The sequence below is a fragment of the Cotesia typhae genome, unplaced genomic scaffold (genome assembly GCF_013202065.1).
Source record: "Cotesia typhae breed Kobodo isofemale line unplaced genomic scaffold, CoteBio_Ctyphae contig_83, whole genome shotgun sequence".
NCBI classification, from domain to species: Eukaryota; Metazoa; Arthropoda; class Insecta; order Hymenoptera; family Braconidae; genus Cotesia; species Cotesia typhae.
Window position 1 is genome coordinate 302,280 of NW_027423769.1, and position 20,335 is coordinate 322,614.

The following is a 20,335-nucleotide window of genomic DNA, read 5'->3' on the forward strand; positions in this document are numbered from 1 at the left end:
GTATATAAAAATAAGCATTTGTGTAATTCGTAGAATTCCATTGAATTCGGCGTCTAATAGGACCGTCTTAAAGGATCCACTGAATACCTGGGTAATTGAATTTATTGTAAGACTACTCGGGTATAAATAGACAAAATATTTTATTTATTTTTATTTAAATAGCCAGGAAGAAGTATTTTGAATAGTATTAAATAAAAAAAATAATATTTGACCACACCCGAGATGAAGAAAAAATATTCTTGAAATAAGAACATTGTTTTAAAATAAAATCCGTCAAGTAATTGCGTGAAAATGATATGAGTATTTAATAGCCAAGAAATGATCGTAATTTAAGCATCTGTGAATAATTAAAAAAAATATGACTGTAATTATAATTATTCTTATTATAAGAGTAAAGAAGAATTTGTGTGAGGAACCCATATCCGCCGACTTGGGATTACGAATAAGGGAGTTTAGAGGTTTGGTCATTATTATTAGCGCCGTCGGCATTTATCCAACAAGAAGAACCAGCCAACTCCTAGGAACCAGTTTGGAGACTGAAAATTGCAGGCTCTTGGGCAACCGGCCGGCCGACACGATGAAAGGATTCGCTTCTTTCTACTTACACACGTCAGATCATGACCAATTCGATCTTACACACAACTCAGACAAGAGTACACCCGAACCGCCGCTGATGATCGTTTAACAATCGATCGATCGATATATATATATATATATATATATATATATATATATATATATATATATATATATATATATATATATATATATGACGACTACGCTTCTTCCATCATCATCATCATCATCATCATCATCATCATCTTCTTTGGAAGGCGTTGCCCAAGATATCGATCAAAGATATGCTCCTAACTTTCGTGATGGAATTTTTCAGACCTTTTAGATAATTATCATCATCTTCTTTATCACTTCTAACTAAATTTATTGCTAATTATAAAATTAATATGTCAAATTTGCCAGATTACAGGAAATCCGAGCCGTTTCTTCTTATTTGTATGATAAGAAAAAATATATCTACTTCTCAGAAGACAAGCTTGCTCAAATATCAGCAGCGTCTAATATAAAAAATTAAAATTACCTTCTTGTCTACTTTTTATATTGTTACCAGATTATTTCTATTTCCTAGAAGTTATTCTTCAGACCATTTTTCTTATCTATTTTATTTTACTTTTCACACGTTCCCATTTAATTTATTTTCAAACGATGATGAAAAAGCTATAGACTAAAAAAAAAAAAAAAAATTTTTTTTTATCTTCAATTAAGAAGAAAATTACTATTATTATTTAATAATAATATTGAAATGATGTTTATGCTAATATAAAAATAATAATTGCAGTTACAAGATCACCAAGTGGAAAATTAATAAAAAAAAGTCAGAATATATTGGATTTATTAATACAGAGATGAGACTAACTTAAGACGGTATTAATATACGGAGCTACTGAGATTACAATTAATTTAAATGCAGACACAATAAACCTTGATGAAGTGTTTCCGTATTGCCGACTGGACAAATATTACAATATATTATTATATTTAATGTTTCCTGATGCGTTACCGAAGAATACAAAAAATCTTTAGTGCATCAGTGCCATGTGTGACCTGGTTATAAAAAGTCATAACTTATAACCCTATGTGTAATTTATTTTAGTATGTATGTTATTTTCCGAATAACAATCATCGTTAGCCATTATCGAGTCACAACTTACAACAGCGGAGTTTTCTTATCATATATTTCACCAGAGTAATTCTACACCACAATATACTATAACTACGATATCACATACCTATATTTTAAAACGCGGGTACGCACGCATCGGTTGATAAACTTGACAATTCTGTTACTGATACGGCATATGTGCATTCGCCAGTTAAAACTCCAAGTAAGTTGACTTCATTTTACGCTCCCTATTGTAATTGTAAAAAAAAAACTCCGAGGAGTAACTGAGTCATGACGTACATTAATTATCGTGTAGTACATTAGATAATTTATCAATAGATCCATTTTATAAAGTGTAATGCGGATGTCCTTTTAATAATTAATACATTTTTTTAGATAATATTAAATGGTAGATATTGAATAGACGTTGATGGATTTAATGAAAAATGGCGGCAGATTGATCCTATGTTTTTGAAAGCTTTTATGAAGACCCGGAATGCGGTTTAAATAACTCGATGGATGGAATAAATATATATCGTCGCCCGGATTTGAAGATGAAAGAGCTCAAGTAAAGAAAATAAAAATAAAAAGAAGATTAAAGAAGCTGATGGGCTATATCGATCATCAGTTGGTGGTATTTTATCCCACTACCACCGACGAGGGTTTTGCTTGTCGCAGAGTCCAAATAACTTGAGCATCGGCATCAGGGAGTTTGTTTCATCATCACCGGTCCAGTTGTTTCGTAATTGTCGAGTAAGTGTATTTAATTCTTAAAAGATTTAACCTTAAGGTAGCGGGACATTACAACGTGATACAAATCACTCATTTGTCTGGAATTAATTGATTTTGAATTTAATCTTTTTAGGTTTTAGAATCTGCAAGATAAATTGCTAAACGGTGAAATTCAAGCTTTTTTCCCAGATCATTTAAAGTTGTTTTTTATTTTTGAAGCAGAAATCGGTTAGCGACAACCACTTCAATTTGTATAGAAATAACCAGTATTAAAAAAAGAAATAAAAAATAAAAATAGGTATTCATGGGTCCTTACTTCATTTGAGGCAGGATGCCTCCCTGAAGTGGCGAGATTGGATACCCATTAGGCAGAGAACAGTGAAGAAACAGCTCTACTTTACATTTCATTTTTTTTTTTTTTTTTTTGACCCAGCAGCCGAATTTTATGTGCTGCTGCTGCTGCTGCTGCTGCTGCTGCTGCTGCTGCTGGATGGTGAAAGACGTTAAAATTTATTGTTCAGACTTAGACAATGTTGGTCAGCGGGAATAGCTGTTATGTTGGCTCTCAGCTCTCAGCTCTCGGCTTCGGTTTTGTTAATCCTCTGCAGAACTACCTTACCGTTGACAACCAGTCATGCTATCCTGGTGGTAAATAACTGAATCACTCTTCAGAGCGCCAAACTCAACCCAACAAACAGTTCTTGGAAATTCGAAAACCGAAACACGAGCTGCTCTGCTCTGCTACCAATTGTATCACTACTTCTAATATGTCTTGTGTGATACTGAAGAGCGCCATCATTATAAAAAAAAGTATAAAATTTATTTTTTAATTATTACTTTTACTAAATAAAAATTTTTTTATATATATATATATATATATATATATATATATATATATATTTATTGAGCAAGACAAGAGCTTGAGTTTTTTCAGATACGAGTATGTATTTCCGTAAATTGATAAGAACCAAGAGCGATAGTGCCGTTCAGGGAATAAAATATGGTTTGGTTAACGTTAAAAAAACTGAATCAATGTTCTCATCAGAGTCTGAGCCCGAGTTTAAGAAATAAATAAAAACTTAAATCAAAAATACGAGATACGGATAAGAAAAATGACGTAAAGATGACAGCTGGTGAAAAATAAATAATTTTATTTTTTTATTTAAAGATCGGCGCCATTATACTTGGTGTGTGTATATTTTTATACCGCATATTTTAGTACAAAAGAAAAATGAAAAGAGGATGACTTTAAAAATATAATTATTTAATTTTATAAACTGGTGATAACCGTGATGGTATTTAAAAATATTTAAAAGGACACGAAGAAGTTTTAGTTAAATAAAAAATACCTAAAGCCGGTTGTTCAGGTAGCCACCTAATAAGAATAACTGCGAACTAGATTAACCAGTAAGGGAGAGCCTCCGTAAGATAATATTAAATTCTTGACTAAAATTTTAACTTAAATAAATGAAAATAACTCAATAATTTTTGTTTAAAATAAGAGAACAAGCGGACAGTGGACAAGTAGATAATGAGTTAGTGCGAAGAGATAAGGAAGTATCACCCAGTCGGTGAAGTAGTCGCGGAAGAGAATCCAGAGAAATTAAAGTTCCGAGTGCAAAATTATTATTCCAAGGTCAAGGATATATCTGTATTGAATAGGACGTTACATGTGTGTTAAATGTTGGCTGTTGGTGGTTGTGTGTAAGATTGACCAGAAAGAGGACCTGTTACCTCCCGCGTCGTTAGATTCCAGATAAACCGGCGAATAGCCAGCAACATATGCCCATCAGTAACAGCGGCGGGCAAAGTCTCAGCCGGTTCCTCTTTCTCTCGCGGAAATTTAGGTGGTTAAAGGGGCAGACTCATCCTCTGCTCCTCTACTCCATTCTCAATTCTCGATCCTCAGAAAATCCCACCAAGGTCTAGTCATCCTCTGCGTGCCTCAGAGAATAATCAGGTCTAGTCTTTTCTGGTAACTAAAAAAAAATTTTAAATAAAAAATAATTTAAAGATGAATAATTATTGTACTGTTTAATTTCAAGTACAGATAATATGTTAATTCATTATTTGGCAATGCAAATTATATTAAAAATAAAATCCTCGTACAGCAGCAGTAGTATATAGAGAAGGAGCATTATTGGTATTCTGATCGTCTAATTCGAATAACTACTGGACGATCATGAGCACGTTAATCGTAGTGGTGAGATTATCTGCAGACAGACAGACAGACAGACAGACAGACGGAGAGACTTGTATTGGATTGCTGGAGACTCGAAGACTTTGACTGGTAAGGCACACGCGAAAAGTATCAATATTATACTGGAGTTGCTGACGGAGTTGTTTGCCTTTACGTAGAAACGATTGACACACAGGATGTTTCGGCTTGCGGCAGGCTCGTGATGGAATTGCCGAGAAATTGCCCAAGGATAAGGTGTTGTTTGCGATAAAGAGGGAGTCAATTTTACGGAGAACGAAGACAACACCAGACGAGACCAGACGATACAATACGCCGGTTAAATAAATAACAAAAAATGTTAAGAATGAGATATATATCTCCACTGTGTACTTACTGAACACCAAGACAAGAGGATAGTCATGTGCTTTACTCTCTGTCTACCTCGTGATTTGAAATCGAGAGTGACCGAGTCGAGTGTTGTGCGTTAATACTCCCGCCTCCCTGTCAACTGATATTGTATCATCTCCATTATTCCAAGTATTTATGTAATCTAAAAAATTTTAACGCTTCAATTGATTAATTTATTATCTAAATACCCAATATATATGAATGAAACTGGGATTTATTTGTTATAGATACCGAGATTCGAGATCTGAAGATAGTTTTAAGCGGCTGCAGTTGAAGGCCATCCTCAAACCCGACAGTAGATTTACGTTCTACTCGTATTGGCGAGTAGGGAGTCCTCAACGGCACGGTAAAAAGATTAAAAAATTAAAAGAAGGACCTGCCTGTTATTTAAATAACACCAGCAAGTGCTGTTTTGTAGATGGACCTCGCATACCAGACGTACTCAATGAACTGTGAGAGCTGTAAAAACCCCAGTATGGAGGAAAGAGAACCAACAGAGTATTAATGAATTCGTCTTATCTCTCTCTCTCCGACACTTGTTCTTCATCTTCACACGTCTTTCCTCGCTCGATCGTCAAAATTTCTCTCGGATTAAGTGATGACGATCTTTGTTACTCATACCCATTTATTTTTTAATTTGTCTTTATTGTAATTTCCAGCTAAAATAATTAAAAAAAAAAAAAAAACCATCATCATTTATATCAGTTTAATTATTTTATTTGAACGATAAATAAATAATCTACTTAACAAGCTGGTTATCTTTTGAAATCTAGCGATGGAATTATATGATAGAAGGGTTCCTATCCTGGTAATTACTGATAATACCCACATAATTCCGAGGTGAGTGTCTATTTTTATTATCTGTTGCTGATGAAACAACAGTTTTTCCGATAATGCGCGTGAGAAGAATATTTTATTTTATTTAATGACAAATAATTAAATGATCGATAGGTTTTAATTATTGAAAGGAGTAAGGAGTACATAGTGTACAAGTAAAAAGAGAACATAAGCTTGGATGTCGCTGTAATTGAAGCAAGAAGTGAAGTTTTGCAAAAGCAATCTGAAATGACGGTGATGAAGATTCTTTAATAATGCGTCTCAACAGAGTCTGAATGGTTGAAGCAAGATAGACGATGGTAGTTGTTGGGTTATGCTTTATAGGGTGTATAAGGTATTCAACAAGAAAAAATGAAATATTCCCAGTGACATAAGCACGGTATGATTTATTATCTTGAACAACATCTTATATCGATTAATTGCTGTTTAATTAAATTTTTTGAACTATGAGGATTTAATGTCATGTTTCAGTGGCATATGTCCTCTGCTGAGAGTTATTATAAATAATATTCTTTGGCAAAAATAATAATGCCGACTATAGTTATTCTCTTGTTATGGTGATATTCAAGGCTACGGTATCGCCAATCCGCCAGAGAACCAGTCTCACTCTTATTATTATTATCATTATTATTCCTGTTTTTGTTGTTATTATTTTACTATGCAAAGGAAGTTTTTAAAATTTTTTGAGATTGATTAAACAAGATCAAGACTAAAAGGTAAAAAAATAAAAGGCGCTATAATACTTTTAGCAGTGCGTGTGTCGTTATTTACATGCTTTAATCCAACAGGTGGAGATTATACATTTATTATTATTCTTTTGATTCTTCTATATGAATGTAATTATAACCACAATTCCCTCAGAATTGTCTTCACCCCATTTCCTCAAAGCTGGCCAGAGGGGTTGACATGAAATTAGCGGTTTCTTGAGACACGAACAACAACACACGGTGACCGCAACTACGTCTTACATTAGGACTCAAGATGAAAAGACATGGCCAGTCTACTGTAACTCCTGAATTACACTAAAACGCCGGAAGAGTAAAAATTTTTAGAGCTTTATTATTTATTCTCATCCTTGTTAAATTCAAAATAACTAATTTAATTGATTATAAGAATTTTTAAACTGGATTTCTCGGTAAAATCGTTACACGTAGTGACACTTGTGTCAGGATGCTCGAGAATTTGATTTTTTAAGGATGTAATTTAGTAATGAAACTGTTTTTAGTCCCTTTGTCATATCCGCAATGAACAAAAGGATACCATATGGTATTTGTACCTGTGTTCAATTATTACCGGGCACCAGAGGAATAAAAGCGACGATATTATCAAAAAAGGGGGCACATATATTTGTCAACGGGTCAAAAGAGGTGATTATGACTTTGCGAGAAAGTAATTTTGTTTTTGCTCTAAAGAATACATTATTAACTTCTAGGAAAAACTCTGAATCATTCTGAAAATTTATCTTCAGTTGTATTTTGTGTTTAGTATTATTCTTTTCCTGGATCTTGGACTAACCAAACACCTGTCGGTAGATATATTGACGGGCGTAAAAATAAAAACTCGATTTTACAACCCAGGCTAGATTTGTAACAGCCTGTGTAATTCTGGGTGTCTGTACGGTCTAGGTGTCCTTAAAAAGGACAATTGATAGTTATCAATCAATTAACAGGTTAATTATTTGGTATTGAGGTGAATTTGAATGGATTATTTGGGGTCGTCTTCAAGGACTCTCCCACGCGGGATTCGGGGAAAAGATGCTTTTATCCGTTTATATCTTTCTCACAACTGAGCCTGATTTTTCTATGTAATGGTATTATATTCATGGTATTACATTCAGGCGATGGGAGCTGGCCAGGGTGAATAAAATCACAAACAACTCGCCAATAGCCCTCTAGAATATAGTATATAGTATATAGTAGTAATACAGGATGAATCCGTACAGCAGTTTCCTTACTATACCTTTCGTTATTAAAATTTAAATGCTTCATTGAAGTCTCTGAAGCATCGAATGCCATGAAGCATCGAATGCCAAGTCTTAGAAGTACGTGGGAATATATATATATATATATATATATATATATATATATATATATATATATATATATATATATATATATATATATATATATATATCATAAAAATCTTATATACTTTCTTATAGTGTATAAAATATCTTCACACAGACTCGGCATAGAAGAAATTGGGCCTGAAAAATTTAGCGGGTCTCAAGGTAACTAAATTTCTATTTCCTCTTATTTTATATCTTGAAAAATATTAATAAAAAAAAAAATTTTTTTCTTCCCTTGCAGACATTCTGAAACAAGTATATTTATAAAATTGCACATAAAAAGCGGTATGTAGTAACAATAATGATAATAATTTTGGTAAAACAAATGTGTTGTACATTTAATTCTTTTCTTCTTATTCAAGTTAACATAAATTTTTATGTATGACAATAATTTACATATAATGACGGCATTTCGGCGGATGTTGACACTCCTATCCATACAAAATATCCATGCATGATTTTATAAGCTACCATCAATTGCTCTTAAAAAATACACATACCAAATTTTTTATTTTATTTTATTTTTTTTTTTTTCTAGGATCCACCGTGAACGGACTAAGCAAAATTAAAGAACCCACTTGAGCAGTTTATATACATACACAGTGTACTCTACTAAAAAGTATTCCAGCGTCTAAAAAATTTTAAAATAATAACACATATGTATATCATATATTACACATATAAACAGAGACTAGAAATATGTTTTCTATAACTGAAGTTAAATTCACAGGGGTGGTCCCAAAACTACAACTATACCAGTACCAGTACTAGTACCATTAAAGACCAAGCTAACTCAATGCCGAAGGAATCTCATGGGAACTCTATACGATGTACAATCTGACGGGTGAGTCCTCAAGTTTCGTGGGTAAAAAATCTTTGCTTTTCTTTATATATATATATATATATATATATATATATATATATATATATATATATATATATATATATATATATATATATATATATATATATATTAACAGATTACTTTAACACTTGTGAATAAGTTAAATTAAATAATATTTACTCTAAATAAAAAATTTTATTATTTCTTCTTCTTCTTCTAGATTTAAAAATTAATATTCGAGAAAAAAAGGTAACAATAATAAGAATTGTTTTATTATCAAGACAAGAGATGTTGAAAGTTCCCACCAGATTATTCCAGTCGCAAACCCCCGAATCAGATAGTAACTCAATATTACACTATGGGAGGCAGGTACAGACAAAACGATGTTTCTAAAAACGCGTTTGGCATCACGATAATAATTCTCAAGAGAGTGCACAGGGTTGAGAATAGAATGCGTGCAACAAATGATAATCAAACAAAGCCAGATGCCTGACATGCATTCGCTCCCCTAAAATGACAACCGATGCATAACTGTGGGCACATTTTAATGCTGAGGTATATTGACAATGACAACAAACCGGTGCAGCTTGATTAGTATGAGAATTTGGGGCGTTATAAAATTATCATGATTGACTCTAGTCATTAGTTATTTTCACAGCGACGCCTACTGTTGGTTCATTCAATAGATTATTATCATTTGTCACCAGTTGTATTATTAATCCAACAAAAAACACAGACTAGATACTTTTGTGGTGACAATCGGAGAAGAGCCAAGATGTGATAATTCTCATTTAGACAATTGGCAATTTTCGACGCCGAATATCCGTCGGAAGTTGCGCCCACCACTCGTACTCGCTCTTGAGGATATCAAATTGTTAATCCAGATGATAAATTGCAACCGTTGTCAGCTAAGTTGCTCGAGGAGGAGGAGGAGGATGATGATGGTGGTGATGGTGGCAAGTACATCTACATGTTATGTGTGCTGTATATCTAAGGACCGCACGCAGTAACATTACATCGGTCGCAGACGAATTTATTGATCATGCCACGAGCGTCTTCCGTTCACAGGCAGAACAATTGCGGTCAAGTTCAACCTACTAGATGATATCATAAACGTCGCTGGATGATCAAGCAGGAGACTCTAAAACGACGACAATCGTCATGGACTTTGTACTCCGAGTCTTTCATTCACAGAGTAGAGTTATCATCAAACCAATGGGTCACTTGACCATTATTTTATTTTATTTTATTTTATTTTTAGTCATCTATTTAAACAAGTTATCTTTAAACGGTTACATAATACAATATAGAATAAACTTTGCTGCTGCTGCTGCTGCTGCTACTGCTGCTGCTGCTGCTGCTGCTGCTGCTGCTGCTGCTGCTGCTGCTGCTGCTGCTGCTGCTGCTGCTGCTGCTGCTGCTGCTGCTGCTGCTGCTGCTGCTGCTGCTGCGTGGTATTTAACAAAATCTAACCAAATTAGCAACAAAAATAATTACATTTTTTTTTTTTTTTCTGCAATACATAAAAATTCCAGAGAATTATTTTTTGGCCGGTTAAATTTATTCTCTGTACTGGATAGCTCGCTTGAGGTATTTTGATGAGACAGCTTTACGTCAAGGTTTAAACGTTCAATGAATAGCCCGTGTGTAAAGGGGCTAATAATTTTTAAAGGCATGCAACGATTATTTTAACGCTTTGCCCATAATCCGCCTCACTAAAGTATATTTTTATTTATTGTCATTATTATTATTAGTATTTTTTATATTCCATATAATAAATTACTCATCACATAGGTGGCTTTATTGCTCTTCGCCGAAATTTATATTAATTATTTATATTTTCGTTTAAATAATGTACCAAAGAAATAATTATTGTGAAATATCGCAACCTCTAACTGTACTCGATAATTAATCACCGAGTTTCTCTGTCGTTTATGCATAATTTAATCGACTGGTAGCCAATTTCATCAGAATTTAGAATAGAAGAGACTAATTCTGTTCCATGAGATTAAATAATTTACCCGAAAATATATATAATTAAATATAATAAAGTAAAGTCAGAGAAACTATATGGGCTGATATCAGGGCACCCTCATACTCGATTCACGGTCACAATTGAGTTCACGTACTCTAATCGATTCCACACGTGTTTTCACTCATGTGTTGTATATTTAATAAATTAAAAATTAATAGTTTTACAAGATAAAAGTAAAAGATTTATCTGAGAGGCTTTTGGACCTTGAATTTTCCTTTACAAATAATCGGGACATATAACACGATACGATATATATCCATATTATATATTATAATAACCTGACCTGGGTTATTTTGAGAGTGACTGAGCCGTGTGACACGTTGTTTTACCACAACAATATTTAAATACCGAGAATCGAAAGAATAAACTCTTAAAAAGGTTGTTACATAGTTATTATTATTTTTGGTACTGGTTAATTCGATCTGAGAGTATTTTATTTAAAAACGCCGGTGTTGTTGGGTCTACGGGCATAATTTTAAAACTTAGCATAACTTTGTCGGCGGGTAAAGTCGTTTGAATATAAAACTATTCAGTGTGTGAGAAAAGAATTTTTTTAGCATTTTAAATTTAAAATTTCTAGCCAAGTATCTACGGAATAAAATACAGTATTTAATGATAATGACAGTCAGTGTATTAAATAGATAATATACGACAGATAACTAAAACTTGTGTAACTTAATAACTAAATAAACCAAATAAAATATATTTAATAGAAAAGAGTAAGACGTTGGGTGATTATTGAAGTCATCTGGAGGTGAAAAACCAGCCACGCGATCAGCACGTGCCTTATGCTGTATGCCGTTGACTTGATAATAATACTTATGCACCCCAACAACCAAGTACTGCCGTCTGCAGTCTGTAGTACTTCGAGTAAGACGGTTTAACACCGACAGTTATTAGAAAAGTTATATTATACGCAATGTAAGTACTAAAATAGTGACTAAGGACCCAAAGACCCCTGCAGGGTCTTGTTCTTCGACTGTTATTATTTTACAAGAGTTGAGCTTTAGGGTTGGGGCGAGTATTCCAACGGCCAGTAGATCCATTCTGGCTAAATTAAATAAATAATAATGTCAACCGTTGCTCTATCGATTATTTTTATGAACAATCTGAAAAATAAAAAAAAAAAAAACAGTGTTGAGATATTTTATTAAAATAATTGCAATTATTTAGCGTCGCGTGCCGACGACCCACCTGTCTGGGCAAGAACCGTCTTTAAGAACTGGATAATGTCTTGGGTCTTGAGGATAATGCACACTCTCAACCGCTCAAGTACTCTTACGACGGAAAAAACACCTGGCTGCGGGTTACCGAATAATAATATAATAATGTCAAGCCCAGAGTTGTACAAAGCTCCAGCTATTGAGAGTGAAAAAGTTTATTTTAAGTGCGAGGGGAGTAATATAGAATGGAGACGGTCATTAAAACGCATAGACACCCGCGATCTAAAAGACGATGTAACGCAACCACCTGGCACAAGCCAACGGATTCTTCCAGTTAAACTCCAGCTGGCAATTGCTACTGGGTACTTTTTAAGATTTTTATTGTAATAAAATATTAATTTCATCTTGTTTATGATTAATTGGAGACCGAAATGTTAAACACAGATCATACAGGGTAATCTTATTAATCCAGAGTTTGTTTTTTCGTGAGAACTTTATCGAAGATTATCTTAACAGCTGCTGGTAAAGTGTATATAACTATTTTTTTTTATTCGCAGCTGTTGCAAAGTGAAATTATTATTATTATTATTATTTTATTTTTTTTTTTTATCTGAAATCGTATATTTACAGCTGGTGGCGATGGAAGCAAGAGTTGATCTTTAAATCGTCAAGTTCAACTTGTTTTCTGTAAAATAAAAAAATATATATGTAAGATTATTTATTAGAATAAATATTACATTAAATTTAGCTGTCACTTGACAATTTTTAAAATTTTCTTTAATAATTAAATTATGGCAAAAAAAAAAAAAAAAATTAGTGACAGCTAAGTTTAATATTATGAATAAATTATTATAACTAACTGATAAAGTTTTTAAATTTTAGGTTAAGCTGGCTGAAATTAACTTGGACATATTTCTAGTTACATCACCCGTGTATAACTTTTTACAAAAGATCTCGTCGAGCAACAAAAGTCTTGCCCGTGCCCAAAGAATAATGGATCCAACTACTTTCAAGGGGAATAAGAAAAGGAAAACGACAGCTGCGAATTTTTTTAATGCACACTCAAGATGTCCTGCGTAGTTACACATCGACTGCGCCACAGTAGACCTATATAATTTTATAAATTACATAAATACGTTTGTCCTAGGATAATATTTTTTGCAATCACTCTGAAAGGTACGTATAAATATATATATATATATATATATATATATATATATATATATATATATATATATATATATATATAAAATGAAAAATATAAAATATAATATACGCTTGTAAGAAAGCGAGCAAATCGACAATTGAATAAAATAATTTAGATATTGTAAATACGACACCTGGATTTGGATTTGGATGTATGCATGCAGTAACGGATCGTCCCCTTGGGTTCACAATGAAACGGCTAGACGTGGGCAGTAGTTAGGTACCCGATGTAGCAGACGGAGTGTTTACTGCTTGGTGATGGTGATAGCGGGGCAAAAGACGTTATGTCGGGGCACAACGACGTTTGATCCCTTAGCATCTGCTGGCTTTGGCACGAGCTACTTTTAAGGGTAGCAAATAAGACGCTCTATAGTTATATAACTGCTGTTTTACTTGTAAACCTTTTTACCCCAGAACAAATACTAAATACAAAGGTATCAGATAATCATAAAAATCTATTCTTTAAAAATATAAATTTTAAATGGGATTAAAAAAATAATTTCAATTTAAAATATTAGAAAATTTCTAAATAATTATCAGCATAAATAAAAATGAAAAATATAAATTTTACTTTCTCATTCTTAAGAAATAATTTTATTCCAATAGAATTCGAGTCTCTGTAAGGTAGTTAGCATTTCAACAAGCTATTTCCATAGACGTTACGAGCATTTCAATCCCATATTTTAAAACTCAGACCTTTAAATATTCTGCAATATATATATATATATATTTAGGCGTTAAAAATTCCAAGGCTTATATAACACCAATATTATATTTCAAAGTTTAAAAATTAATTTATTATGTTAATTAAACAATTTGAATTTATCCATATATATATATATATATATATATATATATATATATATATATATATATATATATATATATATATATATATATATATTTGAATTAAAAAGGAGCAAACGAAATTAAAACTCAGCGAAATTAAAAATAGTAAATAACTAAAATGATTGAAATGTGATGTCGACTTTTACGACTTACATGCAAACTGTAGTCGGAGAATGCGACTGACGTTAATAATTTTTTTTTTAATTCACTTTTACGAGTCAGTTTGCTGAGAATGTATAACAATAATGTTGAGCTTTCAAAACATATATACAACAATTTTATCGTTATTTAATTACCAAGATTTATTACATTATTATTTAAAAGTATAAATAACAACGTAGGCACACAGACAATATTTTTAAAAAAATATATCGTAAATTACTGATGATTAAATAAATATTTTAGCTCTCTGTGGAAAGAGAAAAAGCACAATCAGGCGTCTCAATCCTTGAGTATTTTTATTTTACTTCACAATAGAATATCGACGTAACAAGCTAGCACGGAGATGACTGCAGTAAGCCGACCTCTAATCATGCCAGAGAATTTACTGCCTCATCCACTGACGAAACCAACAATGAATCCGCCACTATCTTATTTTTATTCTTATTATTATTCCTTCTGTTATTCATTTCCAAGCTTCTTATTCTTTGTCTTACTCATCTGCTTAATATAAGCCCAAGATCTTGTCTGACCGTAGCCCTGAGCCAGAGGAAACAAATTTTGCTGTTTAAACTGGCGCCTTTTTTCACGCTTTACCATCACGTGCCCGCCATTTCAAGCAAAACGCCATTTTGTCGCAATCCCTAGACAATAAAAATTGATTGTAAAATTTTTCGATATTGAAAAATAAAAAGTATCTTTAAAAAATAAACTCTATTTTCAGATCGGTACGAAGAAAACTTTGAAAGGATCTCTGTTATGAAAATCTAGAGGTTTATTTTTATTGTTGGGCCCTAATACACGGTCTTTTATTAACCAGAGTCCTATTATACTCCGTTAAGGTATTTTCAACAACACAACAGGTATGTTTTCTCGGAATACTTTTTAAAAATTTTTCCCTGCCGTGAGTCATAGCTTAAAATAATAATGATAATAATAAAAAGTCTAAAGAAGAAACAATAGCCTAATCAGCGTCCTAATATCTGTTTTAAAAGAAATAAGAGCTTGAAAATGACAAAACGGTCTTTTGGAATTAAAAATAATTGACAATATAAATAATTCGTATAAAGTTACACGGGATTTAAAGTTGAATAGAATCGACAAAATAGAAAGAAGGAGCGAGAGGTTAAAAAATAAAAGAATTGGCGAAGGAAAAAGCTTGAGGATATCAGAGAGTCTGTTGGTCTTTCGCCGACAATAACGCTGCAGCAGGTACCTATCCTACAGGCATTCCATCAAGATGGTATCGAGCAGGCGAAGGGGAAGGGGAAGGGCAAGGGGTGTTGGGGAGGCCAAAGTCGAACGGCGAGAGATATTAAAGGATGTTGTGCCGCGACGGTGTGGGGCTGAGAGAAGAATCCTGTGGTGTGGTGGGTACCAGAACCATGAGAGCTGAATCTCTCAAACGGGCCTCACCACCACCACCGAGTAAGAACCCTGCAGATGATCCACATCCTTGCAATTTAAACACATTATTTTCTTTCATCCCGACAACTAATAATTAATTACATTACCCTGGATTTTCGTTCCACACTGAAAAAAAATCTTTTTTTCCACCCAGAATTTTTATATCCAATATAAAAATCTTTGAAAATAATTGTCTTTTTAAGAATTCTTCATTTTACAAATTCAATTCAATAAAATAAAAATATAAATGATATTTTATTCCTATATTATATAGGAAGAGGGTGGAAGGATTGAATGTTATTTAAGATAAAATTCTCCGAGAAAGTCTTTCTATTGAATTTAATGGATTTTGTGTGTGTGTGTGTGTGTGTGTGTGTGTGTGTGTGTGTGTGTGTGTGTGTGTGTGTGTGTGTGTAGTGAGCACCGGGTTCAGTTGTCTGGGATTTTGGCATCATCAGCAGGGCGGGGCGAACGATTTTGGGTAAGACAAGAAACGACTGGGAGTAGGTTGCTGGCAAAGGTATACGACTTGTACGTATGTACCTATGTAACTATATATGTATGATTTTTTAGGTTGGTGTGTGCTACGCAACTTTAGTATTGTATTTGTATGAGGTAAAGATGAGTGGAGTGTGTTTGGTTGTTTGGTAGTATTGCATTAGTGTGGGTACAAGTACTCCTCCTCAGATTGGTTCAGCTACAGCCGAAAGTAACCCTGAGAGAGCATGGGAGAACATGAGACCTGTCGGGCCACCTTCGCAAGGTGATTCACTGTCCAGTCGGCAACCAGTCGTGCAGCTCGCCTTTTTTAATTGATAATAATCCAACTAGATCTTTATAAATATGGAGAATTGAGAAAATAACCTGAAATAATTAATATAAGCCATAATAATCGAGGAAAAATTTTAAACAGAATAATGTAATTAGTTTAACATACCTGTTTTAAGAGTTAAAATATAATTTTTTAATATACTCGCATCTATACGAGCAATACAAGCTATATTAAGCTATATGAGCTATGTAAGGTGAGAAACACAGAGCGCTATCAGTCGTATTTTCTATTGACTAAAGACTGACAGTAAAATAATTATTTAGTGAAGAGTTAAATAAAAGGCAAGGACAGCGCAAGGACCCCCGGTGGAATGTACAGCCTGAAAAACGATACTCACTCGGTCGTTAGTGGGTTCTTGGTATTAGAGATTTAATTTATTCGAAGGTGCCTACGAACACACCGCGAACTGATTTCGTGACCCAAACTTCTCTCCTTCCCGCGATCCCTACACTTACACACACACACACACACACACACACACACACACACACACACACACACACACACACACACACACACACACACACACACACACACACACACACACACACACACACACAGAATCTTTAAAGCAGCGCCGAATCTTTTTTCGATGAGGAATGACCCTGGTTTTTAATTCCCAACATGGCAATTAAATTCGAGCCTGCTTACATAATCTAGAATATCATTTTAAATTAAAAAAAAAAAAAAAAAAATTATTTAGAAAATACCTTTAATTTTATATTATATTGAGTATTACTTGTTAATTACCGGATAGTAATTTCATTAACGATCCGAGAAAATAAACAATCTCTGATAGGTATTGTGTTAAGTATCCCTTCTCTCTCAGACTAAGAGATACTCTTAGGCTCTGCTCTGACAATACCTGATTGTTTCTGTTGTCTGATGAGGTGCAACTTTCGCGTCAGCATTTCCTGTACACATACCGGTGATAATTATAATCTCCGTGAGAAACCCGCGGTTAAATTTATTCAAGGATTTTTATTTTTTTTTTACCCCGACAAATACTCTCGAGCGAATAAATTAAATTAACAATAATAACAACAATAATTACAATTACCTCAGATGACTAATAGCATGTGTGTGAATAGTTTGAAAAGGTGTTAAGCTGAAAAATGATGAGAGCATCATCATCAGCGGCATACATACATCAAGATTTGATTTACGCATCGAGTCATTAAATGGTATGTGTGTATTGTTGGAATATGACTCTCGAGAATTAGTTAATAAGATCTTAATGATGATAATAATAATAATAATAAGGATTAAAATACCTGGAAAGCCCTTTTGAAGGTCACTTAAATCTGTTGGACGTTGGTCGGGTCTACTACTGCCAAATACTCCTTTTTTCTCTGTCGTACTTTTAGAATAAGGTACGTCTGGTTCTGGGCGATTGTGTATTGGCGTAGCCGACGTGGAATGTGGTCCTGGTAGGGCCGAGAAGGGGATCATTGCGTGGTCCTGTGGACCTATGGTCGTGGTGCCGCCACCGCGGCTCTCTCCTCTATCTCATTTTGTTGTACGTAATACCACAAGCACCACGAGCGGACTACGACCAGGAGGATCACCACGGGTCCTACACACACTCAAACCTAACATCGAACATGGATCCTGATGATCAAGTTAGAGAGCGAGGTATAACCTATACAATCTATACAACCTATACAACCTATACAACCTATAGAAGGTAGACCCGATTTCTCCTAGCAGCGTTTCTCCTTCCCTCCACGGTTTTGGCACTCCCAGTCCCAGTCTGCCAGAGCTTTGGGACCCGGAGGAGGGGTACAGACCTCCAAGAGTTGCCCAGGGAGGTCCTCGCCCGTCAAACGAGCTTTATCCCGACAGACAGTCCCAAAATCACCATCCTCTGCTCTACAGATAAAAAACAATGAATTTTTGCAGCTTTTTTCTGCTATTGTTGTTATTTTTTATTCTAAATCAAATTCTTTAGCCTTTATGGCTCAAGTCCTTGTTATTTCTGGGGCTTACAGGACCTCGAGAGATTCGGTGTACGGGCGCGCCCGCTTCTCACCCTTCGATCTGCCGGCACAATCAAAAAAATTTTATCGATCCATCAGCCCGCTCTTGTTGCTCTTGTTCGCTTCGGCAGATTCTTTTTCGCCCGTGGGAGTACATGGTCAAGGGTCACCTCTGCTCCCGCTGCTATATAACAGCGTGTCTAAATTCAACAACTGATGGTACCTCCATAAGAATAAGCGTTGCAGTCAATGTATTTCATCGCTTCTTATTATCTGCAACACACAATTATTTTTAAATTTAATTTGTTGATAATTTTAACAATAATTCTAATTAATAATCAGAAAGAGGAACAAAAATTCTGGCGCCAAATAAAAATTTCATTCTTTTTTTTTTTTTTTTTTCTCCGGATTCCACCCAGAGTACAATACAATAAATGGCTCGAAAAACAAAAAAAAAAAAAAAATGATTTAAAACCTCGAAAAATAAAAGCAAAGGCAGTAACAATTTTGACAATATATATTTTTTAAAGACAACATATAGAATCGCGTGCATATAAGCTGATGGGTATTTGGAGCTCGAACCACCAAGCATGTCTGGACCACCGGCACTTATACGAATATCATCATCCTTTCTCTTTCATACGCGGTGGATTTTCACACGATCTTCATGTTTTGGGCCTTAAGCCATCATTTTACGAGCCTGATTTTTTTATTTAACTTTTTCCTATTCATTATAATGTCTGTACACACACACACACACACACACACACACACACACACACACACACACACACACACACACACACACACACACACACACACACACACACACACACACACACACACACACACACACACACATTGCTATTAAAATTAAATAAATAATATTTTTTCTTAATTAATTTTTTCCATCAGAACAATAGTCGTGATTGTAAAGTTGCTGGTAATTCTTGGTTACACTAGCTAGCTAGTGTTCTTTGTATCTTTGCCTGAACATTCCATCCTCAACAATGGTCTGCGGTTTGACGGGAAACAAACCATCAAACCCATCAAACTCATCAAACTCATCAAACCCATCAAAAAATCATCTCCAGCTAGCTGTAGGTACTTATAAAATTTTTTAATAAATAATTAAAAAATTTATCAATGATAAAAGTTTTTTAATTTAGAATTACAGCTTACAAGATCCGGAATGAGAATTATCAGGCATGAAGAATTTTGCAAGATGAAGGAACCAGTAATTTATAAGTGCTCAAAATGACCCTCGCGACTGAAATAAGTTGGTATAATTACTTAATCCGACTGGAGTACCAGGCGAAGAGACATGCAACAGAGAGCGTCATTATATTGTTATGATGGGTGCTGGGCTAACATTATATCAAAAGGAATAATAAAAACTAAAGGCCCGAAACTAACAGCAAGGGAAACGATTTGTTTAAGATTAATAAAACAAAAGTGACGCTTGCTCTTGCTTTAGTCATGTCTTAATGAGACAATGGGTATGAGTTGTGACCAAGATGACATGGATGTGGAGTTTAAACAGCCCAGACTGCTCTATCAACCAGTAAATCAATCTGCTGGCCTTTTCCCATGACCAAGCTCAATTACCAAGTTATTTTTCTTAAACGCTTACTATTTTAAGCAAACCCTTCATTATCTTGTGACTCACTTTAGACTTTACGAATACATCAATTAAAATTACTCCAGTATTTTAATGTATGTATATATTATTATTCTGGGGAGAAAAAAAAAAAAAAAAATCTCTTTAATTTTAATTTTACCGCAAAAGGTTTTTTTTTTTTTTTTTTTTTTTTTTTTTTTTTTTTTAACAAAAGTAGTTTTAAATTTCAAACCTCAACACGTTTTTTCTTCTTTGGTAAATTTTAGGTAGTAAAAATAATAATTTTCTTGAAAATATTTAAAAAAAAGGATTTGACCGTTCTGTTTGTACTTGCCAGA

At 33.8% G+C, this 20,335-nt stretch overlaps 1 protein-coding gene and 1 long non-coding RNA gene across 4 annotated transcripts; one reads left to right on the top strand and one right to left on the bottom strand.

Moving 5' to 3' along the window:
• Positions 1 to 9,907: 9,907 nt before the first annotated feature.
• On the top strand, positions 9,908 to 19,231 carry LOC141533142 (uncharacterized). 3 transcript variants are annotated; one of them, XM_074251845.1, is made up of 4 exons: positions 9,908 to 10,200; positions 12,575 to 12,652; positions 12,827 to 13,120; positions 14,883 to 19,231. In XM_074251845.1, the coding sequence occupies exons 1-2, from the start codon at positions 9,908 to 9,910 to the stop codon at positions 12,633 to 12,635; spliced, it is 354 nt and encodes a 117-aa protein (XP_074107946.1). In that variant the 3' UTR covers positions 12,636 to 12,652; positions 12,827 to 13,120; positions 14,883 to 19,231. The 3 variants fall into 3 exon arrangements, with proteins under 3 accessions (XP_074107946.1, XP_074107945.1, XP_074107944.1); XM_074251844.1 differs by lacking the exon at positions 9,908 to 10,200 and adding an exon at positions 12,011 to 12,306 and having other exon boundaries at positions 12,813 to 13,120; XM_074251843.1 differs by lacking the exon at positions 9,908 to 10,200 and adding an exon at positions 12,011 to 12,306.
• Positions 11,758 to 12,943, bottom strand: LOC141533143 (uncharacterized). The gene is made up of 3 exons (XR_012480188.1): positions 12,805 to 12,943; positions 11,976 to 12,629; positions 11,758 to 11,890 (listed from the first exon to the last, which is right to left on the bottom strand). It is a non-coding gene; the product is annotated as an uncharacterized LOC141533143 (long non-coding RNA).
• Positions 19,232 to 20,335: the final 1,104 nt, after the last annotated feature.